The 21808-nt window shown below is 41.4% G+C and overlaps 1 protein-coding gene across 3 annotated transcripts in view; it reads right to left on the bottom strand.

Moving 5' to 3' along the window:
• The window catches only part of pals1a (protein associated with LIN7 1, MAGUK p55 family member a), a 93918-nt gene that overhangs the window by 14581 nt on the left and 57529 nt on the right, over positions 1–21808 (bottom strand). For all 3 annotated transcript variants that reach the window (XM_052030595.1, XM_052030605.1, XM_052030615.1), the window contains 9 exons: positions 21218–21295; positions 20153–20299; positions 12956–13117; positions 12744–12821; positions 11809–11992; positions 4970–5041; positions 2703–2774; positions 1099–1266; positions 818–1020 (listed from right to left, as the gene is read on the bottom strand). In XM_052030595.1, the coding sequence (XP_051886555.1) occupies positions 818–1020; positions 1099–1266; positions 2703–2774; positions 4970–5041; positions 11809–11992; positions 12744–12821; positions 12956–13117; positions 20153–20299; positions 21218–21295 (1164 nt within the window). The remainder of the gene's footprint in view (positions 1–817; positions 1021–1098; positions 1267–2702; positions 2775–4969; positions 5042–11808; positions 11993–12743; positions 12822–12955; positions 13118–20152; positions 20300–21217; positions 21296–21808) is intronic.

The raw sequence follows: 21808 nt of genomic DNA, 5'->3' as shown, positions 1-21808 counted from the left end.
TTAAACTATAAGATGGTGGGTAAGCACTTCCATGTGGATGGTTAAACCTTCAATGCAAACTTGATGAGATCTATGCCAAATTATAGGAAAGCTTTGGTCATAAAAATGATGATTTTAGAACCATTTTATTGGGACTTCTTTTTTAAATTATGAAGCTATTAAATTAACATTTGATGGCAAGACTAAAATATCCTAAAAGTGCTAATAATCCTTTTAGATATGATTGTTAAAGCAAACTTAAACAAAAGAGTATAAAGATTACACTTCCAATAATTTTGCTCCAAAATCATCTACATGAAATATTTTTGTTAAAAATATGCAAAACGCTTTTACAGTCACAATAATTAAAGCACCAGGTGTGCAAGTTATTTTCATGTTCAGCATTTACTGTTGGAAACAATCAATCATTTCTTTAACCATTCCACTCTGCCTAACTTAAAATATTTCAGTTGTTGCTACAACATTCCCTGCAAATGTTTTATTCCCATTTGACTCCACTGCACCTATTATTTTGTTCAATACCAAGTTTATGAAAGTAATATTGCTTTTTTATAAAATCACCAGGATATTCAATATTAGCATTTTAATTCCTCACCAGTGGAAGTATACCGGTGATATACCACCAAGCATTTCCTTTTATTTTGGTTCTGTGGCTATCACTTATCATATGCTTCTAAGGAAGAAATTTTTTTCCCTTGCATCGTTAACCCTACTTGTGCAACAATTATCTCACTGGTATCTCTGCTCAAATTTCTTAACAAAAATACTAATTTATGTTTACTGGATTAGTAAACTGGATCACACACTCAGCTCTTACCTGTGTATGTAAATTTAACAAGCATATCTTCCCAGAGTTGATCACTTGTCGTACTGAATCAATACTGGTACCATACAAATTTTTTTCATATTCTCCATGTTCGATGAATTTGTTGGTTGCAATATCAGCTTCAAAAAACTGACGTGCCACAAACAGATAGTCACGTCCATTCACCTCATTATCTCTCATGGAGCGTGTCGTATCTACAAGTTTAAGAATACAAGTTACAGAGAGTTCATAACAAACACTGTAGTTAAACCAAAACAGTGCAGATAACTTACGGGGTACTGCTGGAGCAAAACGATCAGCTTCTCTTTCCATCAGCTTCTGTCGCAGTTCATTCTGGCCACAGTTTACTGGGCCAATCAAAACTATTGGCCGCTTCCTGCTTGCAGGTTGGTGATACAGTGACATTTCTTCGTATGTCAAGATCTCATCATTGTCATAGTCTAACGGGGAAGGGAGCAAGACACAGAAATCCTGAAGTTAATCAGATGTATTACTTGCAGATACATTAAACAAATCATTCCTTGACAAGTTTCAGAGATTTATCCATAAACACTAACATGGTTTTGCAAGTTTTTAGAACAAGCTTTAAAAATGGCTTTATTGAATATTTTCTTTTACCTTATGTCAGTTTTGTTGAAGCATTTAGAAAACACCTCTGCTTCATACATTTCTGAACCTACATGCCAGCTCTTATGGCACAAAAGGACATTCTGCCCATAGAATCCTTGTCTGCTCTCTGCAGAGCAATCCAGTCAGTCCTTATGATGAACAAGTCTGTACAGTGGATCTGACACCTTTTAAAATTCTGCCAAGTTTCATCAAAATACTATTTATCATTTGGGGCTCTTTTCAAATATACATGTCAGAGGAAAAGAACAAAATCCATATGATCCACCTCACTGCACCACTCCTTTAAATTACTGGCAACTCTGCACGGCAAACCACATTCCAGAAAGCTAGCAACTGTTTCAATACAGTTGCCAATTCTAAAAAGTCTGTAGATTAAAAACTGCAGTGGCTATTTTACTTGCCATGTATTTATATACATTTTGCAATTTTAACTATGTACGCTCAGCATTCTTTTACTTTCATGACAAGTTAAAAGGTATGTGGAAGTTCAGAGGCATAGTTTGCAATGTAATTTATTTTTATATTGAAACTGACGCCTTCTGCCTAACCCTAGCATTCATCCTTCCCTCCTTATCCTCCTCAGTATCAACTGGCTTTCCTCCTTCAACCGTCGTTTCTTCCATTATCATTCCCACAACTTATTTCTCCCTTCCATTTTCCCTCTTCCATCCAATACATTTAACTCTTGTTCTAACCTTAAATCTCTCATTCCACAGAGGTTGCCTGACTTGGAGTGTTTCCAGCATTTTCTATTTTTGTTTCAGATTTCCAGTATGAAATTTCTTTCTTAATTTTGTTATCTGTTCATACTCTCTCCTCTAACCAAGCCCAGATGCTAACAGACTGTGCTGAGCTCTTCTGTGCAGCAAGACTTTAAGCCTTGATAAACTGGAGGGGGGAATTTCTGCTTAAAGTAACAAAAGGGCCAGAATCACAACTATAAGTGCAAAGGCAGAGGGAAACAAGGTCTCATCTGGTCCACTGGCAGCTGTGTAATTAGTTAGCCATGACCAAAACTGAATTGGAAGGTAAATAATCTCCAGTCTTTGGTGAAAATTCAATGAAATGCTAAGCAGCCTGATAAGCATGTGAATTGTAGAAGGTTAGCATGTGCATACTTTACACATCTTGAATGTGTTTGAGATACAAAGTTATCCAACTTTAAATACTTAGCAGAAGTTATACCAGTTCATTATACTTCACCATATCAAATTCCTCACATCAAAAGCTCTACATTTTTACATACCATCATTTCGATTTGCATTATATAGCACCTTCTTTCGCTTCTTCTTATTCTTCTTAGCACACCAAAGCTTACCTAAGCAGAAAAATGTTTTACAATCATGTATATTTTAAGTAAATTTCAAAGTCAACTTTTAACCAGATGATATACACAATTAAGAGAGGGAAAGGTAAGAATTAAAACTATTTTATTTTTAACAAGAACAAGGAGAGTCTCACACTTTGGTCAAAACTGCATGACATCCTGTGATCATAGAACAAACAGCACAGAAGGAGACCAGCCTTTGCTAACTATTCATTCCACTCTTTGATCCTTTCCACTTAACGCTTGCAAATGTTTTATATCTAGTTAATCATTTCCCTCAGAAAACTATAATTGCATACACGTCCACTACCCCACCTGATACTGCATTCCAGATCACAACAACTCACAACATTTAAAACATCTAATCCTTCTGTAAACTCAACTTATCCTACAGAGTGCTTGCTGCCTGTTTTCCAACTTTCACCAAGTCTCTCATCCATCATCACCATGCTCTGAACCCACGCAGGACCTAAGCAACAGCTGAGCTTTTAAATTCTCATTCCTATCCTCAGATCCCTCTTTGCCTTGACCCTCCCTACCTTTGAACTCACTTCCAGCTATACAATCCTCATTTCTGCTCCAGTACAGGTCTCTAATGCAACACCGATTTTAATTGTTCCATCATTCCAACAGCTCTCAAAGTGCCCAAGTTCTGCAAATACGTCTTTTTTAAAAAAAAACTTCTCCATCCATTATTCCTCCTTAAGAATCTCATTCTGTTTGTCCTAATGCATCCTGTGGTATGATGTCCATTTGGGTTTGGTAGTGCAGCTGTGAAGTGCCTTGGGATGTTTGTTATATTGATGGCAGTATATACAAATTCAATTTGTTCTTAGTTCTTTTGTCAATTAATGTAAATCCATATCCTTTAGTTAGAGAGATGATTTTCCAGGGAGAATGGACAAATACCATAACCACAAGAAGAGCATCATGATTTCCAACTGCTTCTGCTGTTGTTGCAACGATAGCAATGATTTTAGAAGTTTAGGATTTCTTTGCCAGCAATTTACATTTTGTCAACTCAGTCTTTGTCATTACTTGAATCCACCAAGTTCTTATTAAAAAGGTAACAATTGAGCTTTTAACTTACAACTGTTAAATTTCTGGTCTGAAATATAACTATGCAATAATTAGATTATGATATTAATTCTGTATGATAATGATATCACAACATATGATATCCAATGTGTTAAATTATGACGTTTCCAATTAGGATAATATTACCCAAAATCTGGTCTTTATCGTATGTACTCAATTTCCAATACCACTTTGAATCTCCAGGCTTAATAGCAAATTAAGCACACTTAACCACAGTATATTACACAATACTCACTTCAGGGCAAGAAAGTCTCTATATATTTAAGATGATTTCAATCAGTCGAGCTCTGTTTTCAGTGCTTGACAAGTGCTCCAAATGTGTCATTCAGTGTCTATTCAGTAATTAGTGCAGTGGCACAAAATAACTTAAAAACTCAAGGAGTGGCAAAATTATATAGACATTACAAGAACAATTCTGTTACATATACACAAATATAACAGTGCAAGATTCCACTATTAATATAGGTGGTAAATATTCTGGTTAAATTTCTCATCATAAAAACAGAATTATACTGTATTATGGACATCAGACAGTAATTTAATATTGATAAAGATTTTAATTGTGAAAATTAACAAATTGAAGACTAAACAACTGGGAGTTACTTTGATGTATTTAACTCCAGACTATAACCTTAGAGCAGAAAGTAAAGTATCAAACACATTTAGGAAGTCTCCTTTCCTGCTTGCAACATTGTGCTTTATCATAGAAATAATACCTGAATGGATTTCATGCTATACCTCAAAAAAAGGTATAACCCTGAAAATTGTGCTCTGAATGCATTTGGGTGATTCTGACATTCATCTTAGGTCAGTCATGGAGGGCGACTGTTCTGTGTCACAGATGATTTCACTCTTATGTTATGGGAAATGGTCTATGGTTTGCATGATGTAGCTGAATCTGGATATTACCTCTTCCTGCACTCAAATGATGTCATATAAAGTCAGCAATCAGGTTTTGAAAGAAAATTGCACATAGATGCTACTTTCAATCTCAAATGTGAATTTATTACTTTCACGTGAAACTACAACTCCTTTGGCTTGAAATTACTTTAGCCAACTTAGAAGTCTTTGAATTTATGTTTCCCAACCTGATTTTTCAGGTTCCTTGTCTTCTTCTATTGTTTGTTTCATGGCTTCTCTTTGTTGCTGGAAGCTTTTCCCTGTTTTTGAATAAAGGAAAAAGTTTTACAACAAAGAATAAAATGCACGATTATAAAATAGACAAAAAAAAAATGATGGTAACTATAAGTTATAAGAAAAGTTCATTTGCTTGTCCAATCCAAAAGGTAATTTATCAATTATTTTTAACCAAGCATGTCAAAAGACATGCATTTTTATTTGCTGGAGACTTGAAGGAGGCTATATAAGGTCAATATAATAAAGCCATCAGGCTTCCACAATCCAAAAGGGTGGATTTAAACACCACCTTTACTGCTTTATTGGTAAAGGAGTGGTAAAAAATTTCAGCTTGCTTTGCAGTTGAGCTGTGCAAAATGGAACCACAGTCTGCGGATCCCACAATACTGTGTTAATGTAGCATTTTCCAGTTTAAATTTAAAAGTATTCAGTGGATCAAGGGTAAATTTCCCAGTGAGGTAAAGAAGATGGTCTTTTTGATTTCTTGTTAAATTTCCAGTTGAACTCTCCAGCAAGTACAGCATGAAATGTCCTCAATTCTTGGCAAGCTTTACAAAAAGCCACCAATGACCACACTTGTTAAGAAATTATTTCAGTGACATATTTAAAATAAAGGCCACATTACAAAGATGACATTAATAACACTTGTGCCATTATTAAACAACCTAAACAAATTTTAAAGACATTTCAGGTAATGTAAGACCAAGTGGAAAACAGTTCTCAAAATCAGGAGCAATTTGACACATGTATACTCAAAGCAAATTGAGATCTAAGTCACCAACCAATTATTTTAAGATAGCACCATTTAAACAAAAATACAAGTGTTGTGTGAAATCGTTCTTTTAACTGTCTTAAGGATCAAGGACTCTGGACTCCAGCTTAGTAGACCAAAACTAGTTTAATCACAAAGGCAAACGCAGGACAGAATGGACGGGAACAGACACACGCTCACTCACGCACAGGATACCACGAACACGAGAGGGGAAGCACAACTGGGGTAAAATACACACACACACTAATACACACAAGCACACAGTAACAATGTACAACTTCAGGATATAACACTTCAATGCCCATCCCACACTAGCATTGGCCCTTAACGCTCCCTGACCATGTGGTGATGGCACTCTTACCAATGATCTCTGCAGCGTTGTCTCACTACTCCTGGGGTCGTCGAAAGAGGAAGGGCCAATGCTAGTGTGGGACGGGCACTGAAGTGTTATATCCTGAAGTTGTACATTGTTACTGTGTGCTTGTGTGTATTAGTGTGTGTGTGTGCTTGTGTGTATTAGTGTGTGTGTGTATTAGTGTGTATTAGTGTGTGTGTGTATTAGTGTGTATTAGTGTGTGTGTGTATTAGTGTGTATTAGTGTGTGTGTGTATTAGTGTGTGTGTGTGTGTGTGTGTGTGTGTGTGTGTGTGTGTGTATTTTACCCCAGTTGCGCTTCCCCTCGTGTTTGTGGTATCCTGTGCGTGAGTGAGCGTGTGTCTGTTCCCATCCATTCTGTCCTGCATTTGCCTTTGTGATTAAACTAGCTTTGGTCTACAAAGCTCGAGTCCAGAGTCCTTGATCCTTGATCCTTAAGACAGTTAAAAGAACGATTTCACACAACATTTGGCGCTGCAAGCAGGGTCTTGAGTATTTTGGCTGGACACAAATGCGGGGAGAATGTTTTGGAACTGGGGATACAAGGCTAGCGCAGATACAGAGGAGAGGATCCCGGAGTGGACAGACGAGAGTGAGGGATTTGGGAGCTTGGCCAGCATGCTGGCAGACCATGGTAAGCCAGTGGACTGGGCCGAGCAGTTAGATCCACGTGGTGAAAAACTGGGACACCATGTGGTGGCCCTCCTCCAGCAGTCAGGATTCCCCAGTGCCAAGGGGAGCCAAAGGGGTGCCCTCTGGCTCCTGGCATACTGCCTGAGGTGCCAGGTCAAGATTACTAGCCAGTTGCAGGATACCTGCCTGCAGAGGGAAAGAGAGATAGAGACCCTCCGACAGCGGTGTTGCACCCTCCAGGAGGCAGTCCAAACTGCCCAGACCCAGGCCAACGACCTTGAGGTCCGGGGTACCGAGGTCGCCTGCTGGCTGCTCCAGGTGCAGCAGGCACAAGCCGCCCGCAGAGCTGGCTGGCAGCCAGATCCCTTTAAAATCCGAGCCCTGGTCCGGCGCGGCGACCGGCTAGACACATGGCTTGGGGACAGGGATATATGGATGGATAAGGACGATGAGGGGGCGCTCGATGAGAAGGGGCTCCCTCGTGCCCACCCTCCCCCCTACCCACCCGAACCCCTGCATGCTCGACCCGTCACCATGTGGTCCCAGGTCCACCAGAGGGGAGGGGAGTCAGGATGAGGCCCCCGCAGGGGGAAGTGCCCATGGTCCCTCCGAGATTACTGAGACCCGGGATTTCTCCATCAAGGAGTTAACGCAGCTAGCGGACCGGTACCTCCAGCAGCCGGGCGAGCACCCGGCCGCATGGTTGCTCTGGCTGTGGGATGGGGGGGCCTCCAACGTGAGCCTCTCCCACCAGGAGGCGTGTGCCCTGGGGAGCCTGTCTGACCAATAGAGCATTAACAATGCCCTGCGGGCGCCACATGGAGGGACTGGGAACAGCACTACCCTGTGGGATCGGGTAGTGACCGCAGTGAGGGTCCGGTACCCTACCCTCCTCGAATGGGACTTATATGGGAGACCGCAGTGCAGCACGGTCAGTGAGAGCACCGGGGTCATCAGGGAATGGGTGCTGGTGACCGGCATCTATGAGAGGCCCGGCGATCGCGGGTTGTTAGAAAACACCAGGGTGACCAGCGCGCTAACGGGATACCTGGCCACCACCGCATGTGGTCATGCCACATGCATGAGGCCAGTGGTCCTGCCCCTCATGGGACCGGCTAACAGGAAGACCGTGTGGGACGCCATCACCCTCCTGGAAGGGCTGGAGTTCTTGCAGCGGGGGAAGCCCACCCAGGTCTGCAGAGCGGAGACGAGGGCTGGGGACACGACCCCCCCGTCCTACACGCAAGCAGCTATACCTACACCTGTTGCGCGTAGGGGTGGACCACGCCAGCATAGACAGGGTCCCGACCTCTGCTCTCCACGTGCGGTGGAAAGAGCTCTGTGGGGGGAAGCCCAGCCATGGGAAGATCCACCGCCACCCCGGGTTCAAGCCAGACACAGGGGGCGCCCCCAACCGCCGGACCACGTGGGCTGCCCCTGCAAATATTGATATTGCCTCCGCCCCTCCCCCACCTGAAACAGTCTCCCCTGCACTCATGGCTCAGCTCTGGGACCTGCTGAGACAATAAATAGCCCACCTCCGCCAGCAGGAACCTTCACCCGCGGGGTGGCAGGCCCCCGCCCCCACCCCCCCGCCACAGGATGAAGGCCAGGGGTCCCGGCGCATTTGTTCCACTGCCCTCTCCTGCCTGGGAGACCTGAGGCCACATATACCTGTAGCAATAACACTGGGGAAAAAGGAACGTACAGAGGTGGATGGCACTCATTGACACAGGTGCCCAACACACCATCATCCCGGGTAACCCCGCTGCATGGAAGGGGCCACAGGTTCAGATAGAGGGGTTGTGGGGTTCCCTTTTGCCCGCGAGGGAAGTCAAGGTCCGCATGGCTGTCGGGAACCAACCTCCTCGGACTGTAGCTGTCTTAATTGCATACTTGCCTGAATGCATACTGGGAATGAATGTCTTAAAGGGACAGTCCCTACACACCAACGGAGGCAAGTTCACTTTTGGAGTCACCCGTGCCACGGTGGTAGTCGGGGCGGCCAAATGGGAACCGGTTGTTGTCCCCCCTCCCTCCAAGGTCATCTGCAGTCGGCAGTATTGCCGGGAGACATCAAGATAGTACAGAGGCCGTTCAAGCCTTGCTGCAGGAGGGAGTCATTAGGCACGCAACCTCCACTTTTAATAGCCCCGTCTGGCCCGTCCGCAAAAAGAACGGGACGCAGTGCATGACGGTGGACTTGAACAAGGCTGCCCCCCCCCTCACTTCAGCTCCCCCTAGGGGTGGCAGCTACCCATTACATTGGACCCCCTCAGAAGGGAGAAGTCGTTGCACGCGGTCCTGGGGACACTCGTTGGGTCGCGATTCCGGGTCGAACTAACCTGTCCTGTCTCCATACCCAACACCTGACCTGCCAGGAATGAGTTTGTTTCCCCCGCTACAGGACGATGGCACTGCTCCCTCCACTCTCCATCTCTTTCTGCTGACTGTGATGATTGACAAGATGTCTGCTCAACTTTCCTTTGAAATTACTCACAGATCCGCCAGCACCTCCAAAGACAGAACCATGGAGCATGCGGAACGGTTGAATCTACCCCTGAATCCCGGCACACGCCGTTGAAGCCTTGCCATCGATGATGATTCCTTTGGTTACTTGTCAGAATGGACTGTTTACATGGACTCTCTTGTTTTTATTAGTTTTCCTTTTATCTTTGTTGCATCGGTGTTGCGCAGTTCGGTTGCCCTGTTGCGCCTGTCGGGCTCATTATATCCATGTTCTTGAGGGGTTGGATGGCAATTCCTCATCATTTCCCCCACCATTGCACATTCCTTCCAGAGATTCCGAATGGGGTGGGTGTTTTAGGAGCTGGTATTTCCCTTCATACAATTTGACCTCCATGTGAGCACAGTTACTGAGCACGCCAAGGGAATGCTGGTGTAGACTCCAGGATGAGTACAGTTCCACCTTTTCAGTTGGACGTTGTGAGTTTGAGCGAGACTGGTGTTCAGGTGCCCCATGATCACGGCTGATGGTGCTGCTAAGCTGGGGCTCCCTGAACTCCGAACTGGACCTACTGGATCTCCAGCTCCAGTACCTACGCGTGGCTTCCCACAGGCTGGTACAGTTGCTGCCTTCCAGTGTTTGACGGTGCCCTGAATCCACACTCAATGAACAGGGGGAGCACCCAGCAGGTACAGTGACAGCAGGGCCATCGCAGAGTCGGAGAGGCTCGAGAGGAGAGCCTGCCCCCCGTATTGCATGGCCAAACTGTCCCATGAGAAACAACGATGGCAGCGGAGCTGGCTGCAGTCAGGCTGGTAATCTGGTGGAATCAGACAGCCCTGGATGGTCCACTCACTGCGAATGGTGGTACATGTGCGGTGATTACAAAGGAGTGCTGCACCTTTATCTCTGATAAATCCAGCAATCCCTCCAACCTGACTGCTCACTTCGGGGACTCGGTGGCCAAAACTCAGAACCAAGGGACCAGCTCCTCCAGCGAGACACCTTATGGGAAACAAGTGGCCGTTTGGGTCACTGGGGGATGTTGGGCTACTCTCACCCACTAGCCATTGCCCTCCTTTTGTTGATTATGGTTTCTGTGTACCCTGATAGCTCCTCCCTTGATTGACAAGTCATTTAACTTCCGAGGGGTGGAATGTTGTGAGCAATCCACATGGATGTCACGTGACAGTAACGACACTGACCCCCGCTGACCAGAGGACAGCTTTGCTCCTCTGATCGGAAGTGATACCACTGTCAATCAAGGTGTGGCTCCACCCACCCCTCAGGTGTGAAAGTACCTTTTACACCTGAACTTGCCTGATCAGTATCCTTTGTCTCTGAACCTGCTTGACCATTGGCTGTGGCAGGAACCTGTGTCTTTGACTTCCACACCATTGGCTCATTCAAATCACAACAGTGAGGCTCCACCCAGCCTCCTAGCACCATAAAAAGGGCTGCCTCCCCTAGCCCTGCCTCTTTTGACGACCCCAGGAGTAGTGAGACAACGCTGCAGAGATCACTGGTAAGAGTGCATCACCACACGGTCAGGGAGCGTTTCACTCAGACTCAGAGAGCGTTAAGGGCCAATGCTAGTGTGGGACGGGCATTGAAGTGTTATATTCCTGAAGTTGTACATTGTTATTGTGTGCTTGTTTGTATCAGTGTACATATGTGTGAGTGTATTTTACCCCAGTTGCAATTTCCCTTTCGTGTTCGTGGTATCCTGTGCGTGAGTGAGTGTGTGTCTGTTCCCACCCATTCTGTCCCGCGTTTGCCTTTGTGATTAAACTAGTTTTGGTCTACAAAGCTTGAGTCCAGAGTCCTTGATCCTTAAGACAGTTAAAAGAACAATTTCACACAACAACGAGTGAGGGACAAATTCAGAAATAGGAAACTTGCTGGACTAGATGTCAGTCAGCAGTAGGGCAACAGCTTTACCACAGATCTCCTCTTAATGTGAACTTTGCAAAAACGAAAGACATTTCTGCTCTGTGTCCATCAACATCACTGAGTTATGCGGGCAGAAAAAAGGGACATCATGTGCCATGGTAAAGATGTGCCCACAAATACCAGGAAATACAGACTGTGAATTACAACATGCAGACTCAAACTCAGAGCAGTTCAGATGAAAGTCTTAGGAGGCTTAGAAAACTGTCAAGCTCTTTACAAAAGGCTGAACATCTTAATTAACAAGCCATTGTGAGGTTGTAAAAAATTTGGAAAAACCTTGAAAAGTCTTTTTAAATTAATAGGCCATGGACCAATCTTCTTAAATCTTCAGAGGAGTTATTACCAAGTATTGGGAAATAAGTGCAAGTTCACTCTCATATTGAACCTTGTATTGATTTGAATTTTGGAGTACACCACAGAGCGGTGAACAGCTGCCAGCAACTTTGTGCTCAACGTGCTTTGCTAACAATTTTGCACAGATTACTTTTACATCAATTATGCAAGGTAAATTTCACTCTTTACCACCGAGAGAACACAGAAGTATAATATTGCAAAAACAGCTAAGAAATGAAAAACTAATGGCCTCTTACCTGGAACAAGCCCAGCTAATGGCTGATTGTCTTCATCTCCATCTCTATAAGCCTGCCACCAGTTAGGGTCTTCTTGACTTATTACATGAAGTATGTCTCCTTTTTGAAAAGATAGCCCCAACTCACGACAAGGAATATAAGGATCATCCGAGGGGTCATAATCGAAGTGGGCTTTTACGTGCACCTGATAAAAAGGTAGTTTCATATCTAATTAACATTTCTTAGTTTTCATTACTCTTAAGGTTAAAATCATCTACCAGCATCATAATGCACCCAGAGTAGAGAGCCAGAGATCCAAATTGTGCTTCCGTACAAGTATTTTTCTTAGTTCTAAGGTCTCACTAAAGCATCATTTCCCAGGGCTTGATGAAAACAGTTCAGCAGGAACCAAGTTCCTTGACATACTGCAAATTCTACTGATCTCCTCCCCATTGCTATTCACCTGACAGCAATCTTCATCCAAGAGGAATCAGAATGAAAAGCCCAAGGTCTGGTTAACAAAGAGTTTAGTACAAGGACTCTTTTTACTACAAATATATTCACTGCACTTAACATTTGCATTTCTAACATTCTGGCAAATGGATTACACAAATTTATAGTTTTGAAACATTAGATTTGTACTGTGGATCATTAAACAAGGAGAAAAACAAGCATTGTTCCAATTTTTCATCTGGAAAGAGTCTTAATACTTCTCAATAAATGACCCCCAAAAGATGGAAGAAAAGCACTTTACATCCACAAAGCACAAACATTCCTATTTCAATTGATTCAACTATTTTAAAAGAACAGATTCCTCTGATCTATTAGTACTACCACCATTAAAACAGAAAACTGTTTGCTAAAGAATAACTTGTAATGCAAACACAAGTTTAAAAATTAATTCAAATCAGTCGTGGTTAGATTCTTCTTAGCTATTTTACAGAAAGCTCACTTACCACCATTTCCTTAGCAGGAGGAATCTTGGTCTGCTGACTGGGAATCAGCACAAATGTCAGTGTACCATGCATCTCAGCCTACAAACAAAGAAAATTTTGGTTTGATTTTATAGAAATGTGGCCATTTAATTCAAAGACCACACAAGTCTTGATAAAAGCTTCGAAGTTAAAAAGGAAGTACAGTTTTAAAATGACAAGCACAAATCACATACCAGCAAGTCAAACACTTCATTAACATCCTTTCCACGAATCTCAATTCCATTTATTTCAAGAACTTCATCTCCTTCATGCAATACACCACTCTTCTCTGCAGCACCACCCTTCACTATTCGACTGATGATCACAGAATCCAGATCATTACGTACCGTGGCTCCCTTAAAAAGGAAGACAAAATAGCATGTTATTTAGGTTGAGGGTAAACCACACAGGTTGAATGCTGAGATTCTGGTTGAATCAACTGACCCCAATAAAGGCAGCAAGGAGGGGCAATACAAATAGCCCATGGTCCCTATGCTCGTGAAACAAGAAAAAAAAAATCAACTCACAATTCTTTGTCACTAGTGCTCCCCTTGTCGAAGTCATGAATAAATGTTCTAATGACAAGAATGTGCTCAACAATTATATCCTTCATCCAATTACTTCTTATCAATAACATAGAAAACCTACAGCACAATTCAGGCCCTTCGGCCCACAAAGCTGTGCCGAACATGTCCCTACCTTAGAAATTACTAGGCTACAGAAGCATAGAAAACCTACAGCACAATTCAGGCCCTTCGGCCCACAAAGCTGTGCTACCAGGTACTTTAATTTCTTACATTTTTCAACTATTTTAAAACATCATGAATGACCAGTTGAACAAACAACTTGAAGAACACGAGCACCACTTGAAATGAGCCTGAGCTTCGGGTACCTTCTTGAGGAGAGGGAGGATTGTAAAAAGCAACAGCAGTTATTAAGGCAAGGCTGAAAGTGTAAAATTTTTGAAAAGGGCCACTAGATGGAGTTAGAATGCTGCATTAAAGCAAAGAACATCCCAAGAGAAATGCAAGAGAAACAAAAAGACATGCAAATATCTTAAAGGAAGTCAATCCAATCCTTTCCACTGGCTCTTGCTGAATGGAATAATAAGTGAGGTTACAATATGAAAGAATCACTGACATCTTTTCAAAAGGAAGATACAAAGAAAGACCAAGTTTACAGCTTTAGAAAGTGAGCAACAGGGACAACATCTACTCTCTTCCCAAGCACATTAATTGAGTAGCATTGCTCGATATTCACAGATTTAAAGTATATGCGCACAGTTATTTCATATAAACTTCATTCAAATTGGGGACAAATTGGAGTTTGCAGAACCAAGCCACTGGAGAAATTACCAGTCTTCAACAATGGATATCTGAACTGATAGGCCCAAATCTGTAGCATTTCAACATTAAAATCTGTGTACTTGAAGAGAAAATGGCCTTCAAATAAGACTTCTTGCAAAACTTTTGTCCAAATTCGTTTATAGCCAATGTATATTTAAAATATCATCTCTGTTGTAATGCAGAAGTCAATTTTCATACAGCAAGCTCCCACTAACAGCAATTGGTGATGACTACAAAGACATTTTTATGATGCTGATTGAGGAATCAAGAATGACAACTGCAACTCCGCCACTCTTGTTTGAAACATTAACTTAAGATTTTTTTTTACACCCACCTCACTAGGCAGATGGGGTCTCTGAATAATGTCTCATCCAAGGATGGGACTTTCAACAATGTGTTACTCATTCTGCACTGCAATGGATGGCAAACATACTGAACAGATTGTATGCTAAAAAAAAATTCTTGGTCATATGAACTTGCAACTCAGAAAAACAATGGAAGGAAAAGAAATGTTGTTTTCCCTTCTTCACTGAAAATTTGTATTGTTGCTCTAATATTTGAAACTAAATAGCTATGAACAAAAATAATACTTAAGTTTAAAATGTTGTACCAATATTGCAAACTTAAGCATTTAAAAATCAGTAGTTTCCAATGCAACTTAGCAACTGGAAACCAGTTCAAGGAGCACTATTCCATCTTCCAAACAGGTATGTTATAGCCGACAGGACTCAACAATTTCAGATAACCAGCCTTTCTCATTTGCTTCAAAACTTGTCAATTCTGATGAACAGTCTGTTACATGAACTTCAATTTTCATTTCTCCATAGGTACTGCCTGACCTCATGAGCATTTCCCGCATTCTCCATTTCAGATTTCCAGCAACATGCAACGTTTTGGATAGCACAGTTCCATCAGTTTTTCATTTCTGTCTGTTCTCGTTTATCTCTTTCAACTTCCATCCCCTCCAGACAGATTAGATGTGATTTTAACAAGCTTTCACCACCTGCCATCTTTGTTCCTGCCACCTTATGACCTTCTCTGCAACCTTAAACACATTGAATTTAACTTCTCCAAGTTCTGATGAAAGAACATTAACCCAGTACGTTAACTCTGTTGTCCTTCCACAGATGTTGATTGACCCAAGTGTTTCCAGCATATTCTGTCTCTAATTATTACAGTCAGTTTATACCAGTTAATATTTGGACTTGGAATTTCCAAGTACTGCAATGATTAAAAATAACAAAAATAAAACAAGGGTGCATTAACACTACAAGAGTTGTGGATATGACATTTTTTGTGGTGTTGCCAACACCTTCTATGCAACAAGTATCCTTTACAATTCTTACTCCACGTGAACATGCAAACGAAGTCTGTAAAGAGAATCACAGGCTTTTAAATAGTAATAGTGGCCTTCCCAAGTTAATCAGCTCGGAGTTTGTGTTGTTCAACTTTATGTCTTAAAGAAACAACGTGGACTTGGCTCTGCAAACTCCAATTTCCCCAAAATTGAGTAAAATCGATGGGAAACAACTGCTTAAAAAGCACTTCAGATGAAGGAAGTCGAACATGCTTGGCAAGTGAGGAGAATGAATTCCATTTGTGCACTTGTTAAAAGTGCTGCAACCTAAATGAGTTAAGTATTTAATTATTTTTAAAAACACAGGATCAAGTGGGCGAGTACAAGATATAAACTGAAAGAATGAAATTAAATAATTGATTTACTTCAAATAAGATTTGCAATTAAGTTGCCTGCAACACTGCAATAAGATGAAACGACAATGGCTGAAAGATTAAGATACTGAAAGTTAAATCCCTTTTGCAAATTGTTGCTGTGTAAATACTTTCAAACTAGTTTTGTTTCTTATCCATTAATAATTGGACAATTCATGTTAAGAACCCTGTCCTGGTATAGTTTTCAATCCGGTAGTATTTCTGATAATGATTTTGAAGTGAAAATTTCAACAAAAATTTCTCAAAGAGAACTCCCAATCTTTTTAATAATTACATATTCACTCCTGGATATTAGGTTGCATGATTAGTTTTTGTTCTGTAAGATTATACAAAAATCATTTGAAGAATTATTCTGTACTTGCATAAACCTTGTACGTGGGAAGCATGTAATAATAATTTAAATATCCACTGGCTGGCATTTATTGCCCATCCCCGTTTTCCCTTTGGAAAGGCAGCGGTCTGCCACCCTCCTTGACTGTTGCAATCTTCTTGTGAACTCCCACAGTGCTGTGAATTGGAGAGTTCCAGGACTTAGACCCAATGATGCAAAAGGAACCGAAATATACATCCAAATCAGGAAGTTGTGCTATTCAGACAAGAAACTGCAGGTAGTAGCACTCCCTTGCATCCTCTGCTGTCATTTTTTTAGACATAGAGATCATAGGTTTAGGAAGTGCTGCCAGATTGCACTTGGTAAGTAGCTGCATTTTGTCAATCTTACATGCTGCCACCAGAGAATATGTTTGGAACAGTGGGTGGGGATGACAATCAAGGGGGGCTTCTTGACTGTAATTGGTGCTTATGCAGGTAAGTGGACAGTATTCCATCTCTCAGCACGTATTTCAGGAAATATACGCAATGCTTAAGTGCTACATTGACATCTGTGGGCGTTCTCTATTGTATGTGCACCGTTTATAGGAATCCTTTGCTCAAGAAGCTTAATCGCATATTTGTTTCTGTTCACCTAACTCTTTGCTCTGAATGGAGAGAGAGAAAATTCATGTAACAACTCATAGCAGCAAACATAACTCTAAACAGATCTGTGGTGGCTTGGTGATTTAAATAGATGTCAACAAGACAGTATTAGTGGCGTCTTTCCAGTGCGTTGAGATGCTTGCTGTAAGCACAACCATGCTGAATCCTGATCTTATGCTTCATCTTCTTTGCCATTAAAACAAGGTGACAGAATTCTTTTCTGCCTTTTCATCCACTATTTTAAGATACAAAAAGAAGTTCCATGACACAATTTATTTGCTCCTTCCAAAGAAATGTACTGGTGAAATATACTAAATGAAACAGCACAAGTCAATTTATGATTTAGAAGGGTGTGCTCAAACATTTCATGTCAGATTGCCCTTCCATTTTTTAATGCAGTCAGATTCAAAATTACACGACAATAACAACAGCGACTTCAAGAATAACAACACCATACCTCTTCACAATCACAATAAGGTTACAGCATGGAAAAAGGCCATTCACCTCATCAAATCCATACTGGTTCTGTGAAAGAGCAATCACGCTAAGTTGTACTCCCCCGGCCTCTCCTCATAGCCCTGCAATTTTTTTTCCTGTTAAGGCTAACATTTACACTGAACCCCATCACATAGTAACAATTCATTATAGCTCTCTTCGTCCAGGAGACTGAACACTCACAGATACATCCCTCCTTACTTTAAAAATGCCATCCACTTGGGGTGTGCACTGCTGTACCAAGAATCTTACAGGAACCCCTGACTCTGCTGGTGCTCCTGCAACAATGAAAAGATGGACAGTTCGTGACTACAGCGAGTGAGCTCTGTTACTCTAGAGAAATATCCAGCATGGGGAGAGCTCTGTTGTCAAAGAGGGGTAGACAACAACTTCTGGAGGAGTTGATGAGAGATATCATAGGATCCAAGTCATCTGTCCACACATGAAGCAGGTGCTGCCAGAACCCAGCAACGGCCTACACTCACTAGCCAGGATGCAGCTTTACCTCCGCATCTCAGTGTTACGGAGCCGCATCACTCCCCCTCAACCTGCCTGACATCGGCCTTTACAAGCAGCCTCTGCATACTGCCTCAATGGTTCACCCCACACCGAGCCATGCAACGATGAGATCATTTTAACAGTTTCATTGCTGTAGGAGTGCCAGCTACACTAGTTCACTGAAGACAGCAATTCTTAAAGCACTTAGCAGCAATCTGTCAAATACTGCTGGCTGTAGCAGTCTGAAATATCTAGTCTGTTCAAAAGGAATAATTCTTGTATCTCAAACACTGATTTGCACTTTGATATTGTCATTCCGGGAATTACAAAGGCTGAAAGACAAAACCTCAATGATGGGGCAACTTCAAAATTTCACGAGGAAAAGTGCAATTGTGTTCTTTTTAGATTGCTAGAATAATTATTCTTGCCAATTAAAGAGTACTGCAATCAGAACTTACTTTTTAAAACAATGATCACATGCTTTTTTGCAAATATTTCTGACTCTTTCAGTTGAGGAAAGTGTTCTGATGATAGCATTATGGAAAACTGTTATGAAGCAACTAAAAAACTTGATTGAAGCTTAATTAACATTTGTGAAGATAATGAAAGCTAAGGATGATTCAACATTGCAAATGTGTGTTAATTCAACAGCCCAAGTTTGAGAGGCACAATAATTGTAATTGGAGTTCCATTTTGAAACATCATTCAAATGTTTCTTGAATTAAGTTTTAATGAAATTATCAAGAAAAGTACAAGTAAACAATAATGATACGAATTCTCACATATTAATGGTTTGCTTTTAAACTTAGATTCTGACAGAGTTGAAGTTCTAATATTGCCCAGTGTTAACCAGGGATTCTGTTTCCTTGAATTTTCTGCCCACAAGGACTGTTACGTTTGTGGTAGACAAAGTGCTGCATTCAACTTGGAATATTGATGGAGAAAATTCTTAGAGATAGGATATACGAGCATCTGGAATCCAATGCCTTGATTAGGGAAAGCCAGCATGGCTTTGTGCAGGGCAAGTCGTGTCTTACTAACCTGGTTGAGTTTTTTGACAAGGTGACGAGAGAGACTGATGAAGGTAGAGCTGTGGATGTCACCTGTATGGACTTCAGTAAGGCATTTGACATGGTCACACATAATAGGTTAATAAAGAAAGTTTAGATGCATGGGGTCAGTGGAGAATTGGCTGTGTGGATCCAGAACTGGCTTGCCCATAGAAGACAGAGGGTGGTGGCTGCAGGGACTTTCGGGCTGGAGGCCTGTGAATAGTGGTGTTCCACAGGGATCTGTATTGGGACCTCTGCTGTTTGTGATGTACATAAATGACCTGGATGAGCATGTTGATGAGTGGGTTAGTAAGTTTGCAGACGATACCAAGATTGGTGGTGTTGTGAATAGTGTAGAAGACTGGCGACGGATATAGTGTGATATAGATCAGTTGCAGATGTGGGCATAGAAATGGCAGATGGAGTTTAACCCGGATAAATGTGAGGTGTTGCACCTTGGTAGGACTAACGTCAAGAGGCAGTACACTCCTAAGGGCAAGACCCTTAACAGTGTTGAAGAGCAGAGAGACCTTGGGGTGCAAGTCCATGGCTCATTGAAAGTGGCTACACAGGAAGATAGGGTGGTTAAGGCGGCTTATGGAATGCTTGCTTTCATTAATCGAGGTATTGAGTATTGGAGTCAAGAAGTTACGATGCATCTCTATAGAATTCTGGTTAGGACGCATTTAGAGTATTGCGTGCAATTCTGCTCACCTCACTATAGGAAGGATGTCGTAGCTTCAGAGAGGGTGCAGAGGAGGTTTACTAGGATGCTGCCTGGATTAGAGGGCACGTGTTATCAGGAGAGGCTGGACAAACTTGGGCTCTTTTCTCTGGAGTGGCAGAGGCTAAGAGGTGATCTGGTGGAAGTGTATAAAATTATGAGGGGCATAGATAGGGTGGACAAACAATATCTTTTTCCCATTATTGAGCAATCCAATACCAGAGGGCATGCACTTAAGGTGAGAGGCGGTAGGTTCAAAACAGACATGAGAGGCAAATGTTTTTTTTACTCAGAGTGGTGGATGCTGGAATGTGTTGCCTGATAGGGTGGTGGAGGCAAATTCATTGGGGGCTTTTAAGAGGGGCTTGGATGGGCACATGAATGAGAGGAAAATGGAGGGATATGGGCATTCTGCAGGTAGGAGGGATTAGCTACGTCGGTACAACATTGTGGGCCGAAGGGCCTGTTCTGTGCTGTACTGTTCTATGTTCTATGGTCTACTCAGTTACTGTACTGTCTCATGTCAAGCTGAAGTGTACATGAATAAGGTGAGCAGAATTTGATACTCACAAGGGGGATATCACGTGCTTTTTCAATACGAACAATTTTCACAGTTTCTCCTCCATATTGTGCTACTCTCTCATAAATACTGTCTTCATTTTTCGATTCCAAAAGCATTTCCTGTTGAGCCACTCCATCGTGAGCTAGAAGCAGTGCCTGAAACAAATCAGATCAAACAAACTTAAGAACATTACAGTTCAAACCTGCCTCAGTACTACAAACTAATCTCTTCCCTCATATTACTTAGAACAAACAATATACACAAATTGTTCATGCTTCACCCTGAGAACTGGTTAAGGGTACTAGTTTCGTCAAACTTCCCGAATGGTTAGTTACTTTTCAAGTATATTATCACCCCGATTTTTCTTAATTGTTTGCGAAAAATCAAACCTCTAAAGATTTAAAATATCTGTCTACATTAATGTTGTACCTGTTGGATGGCAATACACACAGATTTGGTTTACTGGAAATAAATCAGACAAGCAACCTATTTCCAAAAGACATCATTATAAGAAAAGCATTTTTCAAAAGACCTGAAGAGAGAGCAACATTTTATTTGCATATTTTGAACCAAAATATCTCCATGGAACCATACAGAATCTATTTTAATGAATCAAACATGGCCGAATTTCTTATGTCAACAATTCATACATTTTGTAGGATGGAAGGGAAAACTACTAAGATGTTAAATCATGAGAATAATGAATAAATTAGTGAGCTAAAATTTCCACTGCAAACTTGTGTTCTTATTCACGCAAATGATATTAGTTGCTCTTTTAACCTGAAGCAAGCTTAAATTATTAATTACAAGAAATTTCTTTTTTTAAAATACTTTGCTTCCAAAATATTTCATGACAATTAAATACGTGATCATTCCTGAAACAGTCAATTGCCACAAAATAAAATATTCAAAATACTGATATTTAAAATTACTATCTACCTGTGCTAATTGAAAATACATCAACATAATAGTTTAAAATGAAATTTCTACATTTGCTTAATCTGCTTTTATTTTATATTTTTGAAACAAATTTTGTGATATAAGAATTAACAACAAAAATAACAAGTACATACATCGAAGAGTGGTGAAGCAAGAAGAGCTCCGAGTTCCTGTCCATCCTTTTGGTGACTAATGGTCAAAATCTTTTGTACCTTAAAAGAAAATAATAGCAGTGTGCAGCATCTCTATATGCATTATCATAATTATATATTTATCCTATGTGCCTACATTGCTATCTTTTGATTTGCACACATTTTGAATCTTTCTCCATCTACTGGCAAGTTTCTGCAAGAAGACAAGGCTACCAAATGTGAAACGATCACTGATTTTATTGAAAAATCTGTGGAATTGATGATATGGCAAAGGCACATTTATTGCTCATCCCCAAATATCTGCACTTCTGACAGCATTAGAAACAGAAGGAATATGCTGAATGGCCCTTCAAGCTTGGTCTTCCATTCAATATAGGCATGGATGTATCTGCATCTCAAATCCACTAAGCTAGCCACGCCTCATATCCTCCAATTCCCTCTAATGTTCAGATCTCAGCCTTAAATATGCTCAGCAACTGAGAATCCACAGCTCTCGAGGGAGAAGATTCCAAAAATGTACAACCTTTTGCATTATGTTTCAATTCAGTCCTGAAACTATGCCCACTAGTTCTA

This window comes from Pristis pectinata, chromosome 1 (genome assembly GCF_009764475.1).
Source record: "Pristis pectinata isolate sPriPec2 chromosome 1, sPriPec2.1.pri, whole genome shotgun sequence".
Lineage (NCBI taxonomy): Eukaryota > Metazoa > Chordata > Chondrichthyes > Rhinopristiformes > Pristidae > Pristis > Pristis pectinata.
Note: the sequence above shows the minus strand (reverse complement) of the source record. Positions and strands in the feature narration are given on the sequence as shown.